We start from the raw sequence: 9,718 nt of genomic DNA, 5'->3' as shown, positions 1-9,718 counted from the left end.
TGTGTGTGTGTGTGTGTGTGTGTGTGTATAAAATGTGTTCCCAGTCCCAAGTTCTCTGTCCGCTGTTGAACGTCTTCGTGTAAACGTCTTCCTGAGTTCGTCTCCCTTGGTTCCTGTAAATAAAGTCTTGTCCGCATATTCTCCAGCGTCTCCTCGTCCCTCGTGTGTGTGCATCGTGACAAGTACTATAATATAATGTGTTCATTGTTGTTTCATATTTATTTATATTATGGAGATTGCATTGTGTCAATCTCATTTTGAATTTCCCATGGAGGCAAAGGTCAGGTCATGTTCGCTGTGAAGCGCGTGATCATGCCGAGTGGCCTTGACAGCTAGGTTTCAAGGTGATGGGTAAGATTAAATGTGCATATGTGTGTGTGTGTGTGTTTGATCAAGATGTGTGTGTACCGTGTGTGTGTGTACACAGAGGGCAATGATCTTTCTGACCACACCTCCCTACCTCCTTCACTGGAACATAAAAACAGCTGAGCATCTCCATGCTCCTCACACACATTCAAACTCATATAAACGCTCATCATACAATTGTTTGAAAAGACTGAAAGGCCGTGCCTCACTTCAGCTCGTAGGCAGAGGATGCCGAGTGACTTTGAGTCAGTACTGGAGAGAATTCTCATGGTAAGAGACAAAGCAATGAAACTGTATCTAGACTGACATAAATCATAATACATGTTTTTTGGCTATTTTGTGAGTCATTGGCACTACTGTGAGTGTTACAAACACATTTGAGATCATGTTAATATCAAATTAAGATGGTTTAAAACTATCCACTTATTTGAATCTCTGTTTCTGGCATATTCTACAGGTGGACCAAATTCTGTCTGAATTTCTGCTGAGTAAAGAAGATCTAGAGGAAGTGATGAGGAGAATAAGGAGAGAGATGGAGAGAGGACTGCGAGTGGAGACACATGATGAAGCCAGTGTCAAAATGCTGCCCACTTATGTCCGCTCCACACCTGAAGGATCTGGTAAGACTTCTGCTCGGATCCTCATGTTGGAAAACTACATATTGATATAAAGTGTAATTAGAGATAACAAAAGCACTGTATTTCAGATTTTTTTGGTTGGTTGAGTATAATTTATATGCTGCATTTTCTAAATTATTGTTTAAAAATATATGAATTAAATTTAAAAAAAGTTTTGTTTAGGACTTTTATGTTGTTATTTTGTTGCATCAGACATCTGACGCTCTTAGGAAGCATATATTCATGGTAAAGTAATAGTTTGTCATTTGTTAATTCTGTCATCATTTCATCACCCTAATGTTGTTCCAAACCTGTATAACTGACTTTCTTTTGTAAAACATACATTTTTTGAATAATGTTTGAACTATTTTGTCCTTACAGTGAAAGTCAGTGGAGTCTAAAACAATATTTGACCCCATTGACCTTCATTGTAAGGACAGAAAGCAGACAAGAAGAACAAAAAAGTTGTACTGGTTTGGAATAACTTGGACTGGTGGATTGTTCCTTTAAGTGACGTAAAGTAAATATCTGACCCTGGACCACAAAACCAGCCACAAGGGTCAATTTTATGAAATTGAGATTTATACATAAATATAATTAAAATATAGAATAAATAATCTTTCCATTGATGTATGGTTTGTTAGGATAGGACCATATTTGGATACAACTATTTGAAAATCTGGAATCTGAGGGTGCCAACAAATCTAAATATTGAGAAAATCGCCTTTTAAGTTGTTCAAATGAAGATTTAGCAATGCATATTACTAATCAAAAATTAAGTTTTGATATATTTACGGTAGGAAATTTACAAAAATCTTCATGGAACATGATCTTTACTTAATATCCTAATGATTTTTGGCATAAAAGAAAAATCTATAATTTTGCCTCATACAATGAATTGTTGGCTGTTGCTACAAATATACCCCAGCGACTTAAGACTGGTTTTGTGGTCCAGGGTCACATTTATTGTAGTGTGCTATGAGTTTAATCAATATTAGCTTCTTATTAGGTAAGTTTAAATAAATAACAGATGAGTACATCGACAAAAAGCCCTAATGGGGTTTCTTTCCTGGAATCAGGTGTTGATTCCTATGACTCATGATGTTGCTGATGCTTATTCATGTGACTCATCTCAGAGGTTGGTGATTTCCTGGCACTGGATCTTGGAGGGACAAACTTTCGAGTGATGCTGGTGAAAGTAGGTGAGGATGAAGAGCGAGGCTGGAAGGTGGAGACGAAGCATCACATGTACTCCATCCCTGAAGATGCCATGACCGGCACAGCTGAAATGGTGAGATATCAAAAGGTCAAACACTCATAAACATATTCTGACATTTTAGACTCATTGTACCCCCTTTTCTTTACATATAGTTGTTTGACTACATTGCCAGCTGCATATCCGACTTCCTGGACAAACATAATCTGAAACATAAGAAGCTTCCACTGGGATTCACCTTCTCTTTTCCAGTACGTCATGAGGATTTGGACAAGGTCAGTGTCTGTATGCATATAAACATGAGCCTCTTAAAGGGATAGTTCCCCTTCAGTTGCTGGTCCCCATTGACTTGCATAGTGTTAAGTCAATGGGGACCAGCAACTGAAGGGGAACTATCCCTTTAAGGTTTAATCACATTGATGTTGTGGCAGATGTGTGCCATATTTTTAAACTCATTTCATTATAAAGTGAAGTTGACATGCATTTTAATGGATGTGAACTTTTTCATGTTTTAGGTTAACAGCCGTACTATTTTAATTTTAACAGGGCATTCTACTTAACTGGACTAAAGGCTTCAAGGCCTCTGGCGCTGAGGGCAATAATGTTGTTGGTCTACTGAGAGATGCCATTAAAAGAAGAGGGGTTAGTATGCATGACTTACCTGCCATACTAAAAATTTCCAACAGAAATTCTGTTCTTGGATCTTGCCTAACTGGTAATGGAAAGGTTATGAAGGAGAACAGAAAGCTGCTTTCACACCAGTAGTACATTAGACACCTTAAAAGCTTATAATAAAAGGTTTAAACCGCCTATAAAAAGTGAATGAATAATTCTTTGTTCAGGACTTTGAAATGGATGTGGTTGCCATGGTGAACGACACAGTAGCCACAATGATCTCCTGCTACTATGAAGACCGCAGCTGTGAAGTCGGTATGATAGTAGGTAAGAGTGACCACACACACTAAGTAAATATAAATATATATAAAAGTAAGACCCATGTAAATATAATTAGAGCTCGGACATAAACTTTATAACGGGAAGATGGAATATTTTAACAACCATTCAGGAAAAAACAACATGGCAATAAAGCAATAGGCCTGAAGCTTTTAGTTTAATGTTTTTGTTGTCTCTCTCTCTCTCTTTTTCTCTTTAATTTTTTCATGGTTTCTCAGGGACCGGCTGTAATGCGTGTTATATGGAGGAGATGCGTAAGGTGGAGCTGGTGGAGGGAGAGGAGGGGAAGATGTGTGTGAACACAGAGTGGGGAGCGTTTGGGGACAATGGTGAACTGGAGGACTTCCGGCTGGAGTACGACCGTGTTATTGATGAGACTTCACTAAACCCTGGACGTCAGCTGTGAGTGAGCTTTAAAAAATTCACAAAAATTCCAAAAAAGAAAAGGTGGTCCAGAAGTCTGATACCAGTTTGATAATGCCAGGATCAAATGCATATTTAAATTTGGGGGGAAAAAATGCAATTTAAAATTTAAAAACAAAGAAAGGTTATGAGGTAATTAAATTAATTATATATATATATATATATTTAAATATGACTTATTGCTTATAGTGAAGCACAAGATGCACTTCAGAACCTGATATGATATGTCATAACAGCATTTACTACATTATCAAAAATATACACAAATATACAAAATATACACATTTTTAGTGATCTCAGACTTTTGAACTCTGCTTAGTATCTTCAGTAAACTACAAAATATTTTGGATACATAATAGCAGCACAGCAAATGAGAACATTTCTTAATTTAAACATACATTAAAGTAGTATTCCCAAACTTGTATGGAGTTATGCATCTTTTGTTTGATATTTTAGGATATTTGGATTTAAAACTATCACATGAGCATTATTTCAGTATCTCATCTATGAAAGAAGTATTTGACGCATATATTTTGTACTGTGATCAGTGCACGTAATTGCATTGAATGTGCACTCGTAGTGTACTTCAAATCTCAAAAGTCCATTAGAAAAAATGTATATATACTTTCAGATAATGTATTAATGTAATATAGGCCAATTACGTGTACTTTAAGGGTTTCTTTCATGACTGTTTCTTAACACACTTAAGTACCCTTTTAAAGTGCATTTTGTAATATCAAATTAAAAGTTTTACTTTAAAGTACATTTTAAGTCATCATAAAAATATGGTGCTATGCATCTTTCTTTGATATTTTAGGATTTTGTATGCAATTTTCATCTAAAACATTTACAGGAGCATTATTTAAACTCCTCATCTATGAAAGAAGTATAAGAAATCAGTCTGTTATGATCACATATATCCTATCAAACAACTCTTTAATAAAATGTGAAAATGCATGCACAATTTCTTCAAATATCACATCTGTAACTAGATTAGACACTTTAGGAGCAGCGGTGTGATCAATGTCTGAATCTGAACTGCAGATGTCCTTACATACTTGCTTCTAGTTTAAGGGCTTAGTTAGACACCAACCTGGAGCTCTTATGTGGTCTCCAGGTGACGAGGGCTGTTTTTCTGTACATGTGGAGATACTGACGGTAGCCACGTCAGTGCTGGAATACACACGGCTGGATTAATGGCCAGGGAAAGAGATCATTAGTGAAGCTGCTCGCTTAATGGGTATTTACAATGTATGCTAGAAGATACTCAATGGGCTGCTCCTCTGTCCACGTCGCTTTAGGCCATTTGTATTTCATGATTATGCTCGGGCTTTTACTAGCATTAAAATCTTTCCTTTTGCTGCTGAAATTGATGACTCAGTGTCAGTGTTTTAACTTTGAAAGATCTAATATCTATATTTTCTGTTCTCATGACTCTAGGTATGAGAAGCTGATTGGTGGGAAGTATATGGGAGAGCTTGTGCGTCTTGTGCTGCTAAAACTAGTGAATGAAAATCTGCTGTTTAACGGCGAAGCCTCAGACCTGCTGAAAACACGTGGAGCTTTTGAAACTCGCTTTGTCTCCCAGATTGAGAGGTAAGACTGATGATTTTAAAAAGAGAACTGTAGATTGTATTGTTTGTTTAAACATTCTTAAATCAAGATACATTTGTTTGAGAAGCAAAGTGACATAAGATATTAAGTTTTGCTGTCTGAATATCGTAATTAAGTGTTTATACTGGAAACGCGAAAATATCTGCCAATGGTGTTCTTGTTTTCAGCATGAACTCACTTAATTTTGATCACTGTTTTCAGAAAACAAGGCTTTACGATCAGAAGCTTCAAAACCCCTTGTGAAAAAGAAGTGCACTTAATTGCATTGAATGTGCACTTAAGTGTAGTGTACTTCAAAACTACATAAACTGTACTTACAGATAATATATCAGTGAAATTAAAGGTGACTTAATTGCACTTAAGAGTGCATTTAACACACTTAAGTATTTAACTTTAAAGTACATTCTAAATCATTGATTTAATAATCTTTTATGTGCTTTAAAGAAGTACACTTATTTAATATCAATTTAAACTAGTGCTGTCAAATGATTAATCACGATTAATCGCATCCAAAATAAAAGTTTTTGTTTGCATAATATATGTGTGTGTTCTGTGTATATTTATATGTATATATAAATACACACACATACAGTATATATTTACATGTATTTACTTGTCTATATTTATATTCACATAATTTATATTATAAATAAATATATTTAATATATAAACATAACATATTTTTCTGAAATATATACATGCATGTGTGTGTATTTATATATACATAATAAATATACACAGCGCACATACAGTACATATATTATGTAAACAAAAACGTTTATTTTGGAAGCGATTAATCTCGATTAATCGCTTGACAGCCCTAATTTAAACAATAATACATTTCCATTTAATTTCAAATAAGTATCTGAAAATCAGTTCACACAAGTATGTTCATCTAAAGTATATTATATCTGAAATAAGTAGTAAATCTATGCTAAAGTATACTTCTTTTTCACAAGGATGATGATAAGATGATAATACTATCTCAGCAAGGTTAATTGAATCAGAATTTATATAAAAAAACATATGCTTGTACTTAGGCTACACATTTTATTTGATTAATTTCAGTGACACGGGGGACAGAAAGCAGATCTACAACATCCTAAGCTCACTGGGAATCTTACCTTCGGAGCTGGACTGTGACATTGTGCGTCTGGTCTGCGAGAGTGTGTCTACGCGAGCCGCTCACATGTGCGGGGCCGGCCTCGCTGGCGTCATCAACCTAATGAGGGAACGCCGTTGTCAAGAGGAACTGAAGATCACTGTGGGAGTCGATGGCTCTGTCTACAAACTACACCCTCAGTGAGTACAAGACGAGTGAGAGGGATTATGGGAAGGCAAACAAAGAGAAATGAGGGGTGAAATTAAGAGGAAACAGAGATGAGTAAAGGATATAACACTATGTGATATCAAATTTTCCAAATTCTCCCATTCAGTTTCAAGGAGCGGTTCCATAAACTTGTGTGGGAAATGACTCCTCACTGCGAAATTACCTTCATCCAATCAGAAGAGGGGAGCGGTCGGGGCGCGGCTCTCATTTCCGCTGTGGCGTGCAAGATGGCCGCCTGCATGCTGACACCGTGATAAACCACGATTCGGCCTCGTCAGGTGGATCTCATGAATCACAGCTGACCCGCAATGTTAGAACGGCCTCTCAAAGCCTCTCCATATTGTGAAAGTGCTTTTCTCCTTTTCAGCATTGCATTGCGTATGTAAAGTGGCCGGCTATGGGGTTGTTTGGCAACATCTATTAACCACATGCATGCAGCCCATTGAAATGTTTAACATATGTATTATTTTATGCCATAAAGTCAGATGTTTGCAGTTAAATATGCTTTTAGACACAACATACATCTTTTCTTGTTAGCTGTTGTCCTGAGCACATTCAGGTAGTGTTACATATACTTGCACCTTCATAGCTCTTTGGAGGTTAGGAGAGAAACGGAGGGAACTACGTAGATGTGTTTGTACATATATGAACTGGTCAGGTTCAGCAAGGTAATAGTGCACTGTTTATGGCTTATTTTATTTATTGACTTTTAAATTATGTTTATATTCAATGGTAATCAGAAGTATGCAATTATTTAAAACAGGACTTGAATATACTTTGTACATGTGATTGATTGTTGTAAATAAAGCTGATGTACTACTGAGTGCTTGAATTGTTGTTTTTAGAGGTCTGTTATGATTTCCTTCAAATTTAAATGAACATTATACTCAAACATAAAGATAAATAGTGAAAAAGAAAGTATAAAGACATTTATCACAATAGATTCAATTATCCATCCTGGTCCAGCCTTTTGTATGGTATAGCAAGGCTAAAGATGAAATACAATAAACACAATAAAATAATAAAATGATCAAATAAAATGTAAAAATTATAAGAGGGAGCCTTAGATTTGAAATAAAATTAAATGTACTTCTGCATCTTACTCCATGAGATTGGCATGACATTTAAGGGATTCTCAAGACCTTATGAGGGATTTATTCAAGACCTCGTGGAACAGGATGGATCATCATGACAAAAGTGTTGTGGACTAGTTAATTAAATTACAATAGTCACAACTTCTGCTGGATTTTGATAAAACCGGTATCAAACAAAGTGTCATAAAACTCTATTACATACAGTGTTGGGCAGTAACTAGTTACTAGTAACATATATCCTAATAATATTACTTTTTGCAGTAACTAGTAGTGTAACTAATTACTGTTGCCAGAAAGTAATAAGTAAAGTAACAATATTACTTTTGAAAGGAGTAACTAGTAATGAGTAATATATTACATTATTTGAGTAACTAGCCCAGCACTGATTACATGCTGGGTTAAATATAACCCAGCACTGGGTTAAAAAGGGACAAACCCAGCTATTGGGTTGTTTTGACCCAGCGGTTGGGTTAAGGGACAAACCCAGTTGCTGGGTTAAATATAACCCAGCGCTGGGTTAAAAAGGGACAAACTCAGCTATTGGGTTGTTTTGACCCAGTCAAAACAACCCAATAGCTGGGTTTGTCCCTTTTTAACCCAGCATGTTTTAGAGTGTACATATATGTTTATGATTAAAATCTTGCATCCTGTTTTGGAGCAGAACTTTATGACAGCGTTCAGGTGGATGACATAAGAAGTGATGTGATACTGCCACCTGCTGCTTCTTACATGCAAATATTTGTATCCTGATGCAAGGGTCAAATGGGCCAAAATATAAACTACGAATTGTTTATTTTTTGTTTAAATACAAACCTCACAAAATTTTATATAACTTAAACACTTAATTAGTCTGACGCCTTGTCTTATACATTTTTTTGCTTCTTAAAATATTTTTACTTTTTTTAATTGTATTTTTTCCCCCCTGGAAAACCAGACAAAAATATTGATGATTTTTTTCAGTGAAATAATGAGGTATGCAAACTTCTGGACATACTTAAATCATCTTCATGCACTGTACTAGAAAGTGGGCTTGTTTTTTTGTGGTCACAGACTCACAGCAGGCTGTTGTTCATAACGGATGTGGCTCTAAACAAACAAAGGTTAAAGATGATCTTCATAAGCAGGGCCGCATTAAGACCTCACTGGGCCCTGGGGCTATGACTTACTGCAGGGCCCCCCATCACAATAATGATATATATAGCTTAAAATAGGATTTTTATCCAGTCAAAATTTTTGATGCATTGCAATTTCATAATTCTTGTTACCAATTCCAATATCACAAAATAAAAAAAATAGTAGCCTACGTAAAAACAAACGTACTGAAGACAAGTAAACAGTCATGAATTACAATTGAACAAAGAAATTGACCTACAAACACTTAAAGCACTGAATAAGAAATATTATATTGTATAAAATAAATAGACAACAAATAGACCAAATAGTCTTCACTGTACATTTAAGACACATATGACTGTGTTGACGAGGAGACAAGCATTTTGACACATATGTGTATGCGAACGTTTAAACACAAGGCGCGAATAATAACTAGTTTAGTCAGGCGCTGTACGAGCAAGTGCGCTCCGTGCTTATCAGAAACCGTCTTAAAGCGCGCATTTGCCAAAATGAATTTTGCCCCACTGCTTAATGTCCCTGAACAGTTAAATTAAAAACAGTTTTAAAACCACAACGCTTAAAATGCGTTTAAATGACAAGCTTACATCATGACACGCAAAATGAATTTCTCAACCCATAAGCGAATATAAGCCTTCAAACACAAAAAGCAATATACATCTATCAAGTTAATAATCAAACTAACCTAAAATCTGTGGGGATGGTGACACTGTGTTTTTATCTGCTCCATGTGTACGGTCTACAGTATTTGCGGTTCCACAACTCCCACTCCATCATCAGCTTTAGTAAAATAAACTAGCTGTGGATTTTAGTTACTAACTCATGTTTTCCCCTCTCTCCTCATTTTTTTAGAATAGCCCCTCTCTCACTTTATTTTTAGAATAGTTTACATTTTTACTTATAGAAGATTGTTCTTTGCATGACCATTTCCAGATTATGCCAGAACGAAGTGAAGAGAGGTGAATGCAGACAT

General features: G+C 35.8%; 1 protein-coding gene across 1 annotated transcript; it reads left to right on the top strand.

Annotated features, from left to right (window-relative positions):
• The first annotated feature begins 449 nt into the window (after window positions 1-449).
• Window positions 450-7,243, top strand: LOC107657322 (glucokinase-like). The gene is made up of 10 exons (XM_016445363.1): window positions 450-636; window positions 824-986; window positions 2,120-2,274; window positions 2,355-2,474; window positions 2,746-2,841; window positions 3,042-3,141; window positions 3,372-3,555; window positions 5,017-5,172; window positions 6,259-6,492; window positions 6,627-7,243. Exons 1-10 carry the CDS (start codon window positions 595-597, stop codon window positions 6,772-6,774), a joined length of 1,398 nt encoding a protein of 465 aa, XP_016300849.1. The 5' UTR covers window positions 450-594; the 3' UTR covers window positions 6,775-7,243.
• Window positions 7,244-9,718: the final 2,475 nt, after the last annotated feature.

The sequence above is a fragment of the Sinocyclocheilus anshuiensis genome, unplaced genomic scaffold (assembly GCF_001515605.1).
Source record: "Sinocyclocheilus anshuiensis isolate Anshui unplaced genomic scaffold, SAMN03320099.WGS_v1.1 scaffold275, whole genome shotgun sequence".
Lineage (NCBI taxonomy): Eukaryota > Metazoa > Chordata > Actinopteri > Cypriniformes > Cyprinidae > Sinocyclocheilus > Sinocyclocheilus anshuiensis.
Note: the sequence above shows the minus strand (reverse complement) of the source record. Positions and strands in the feature narration are given on the sequence as shown.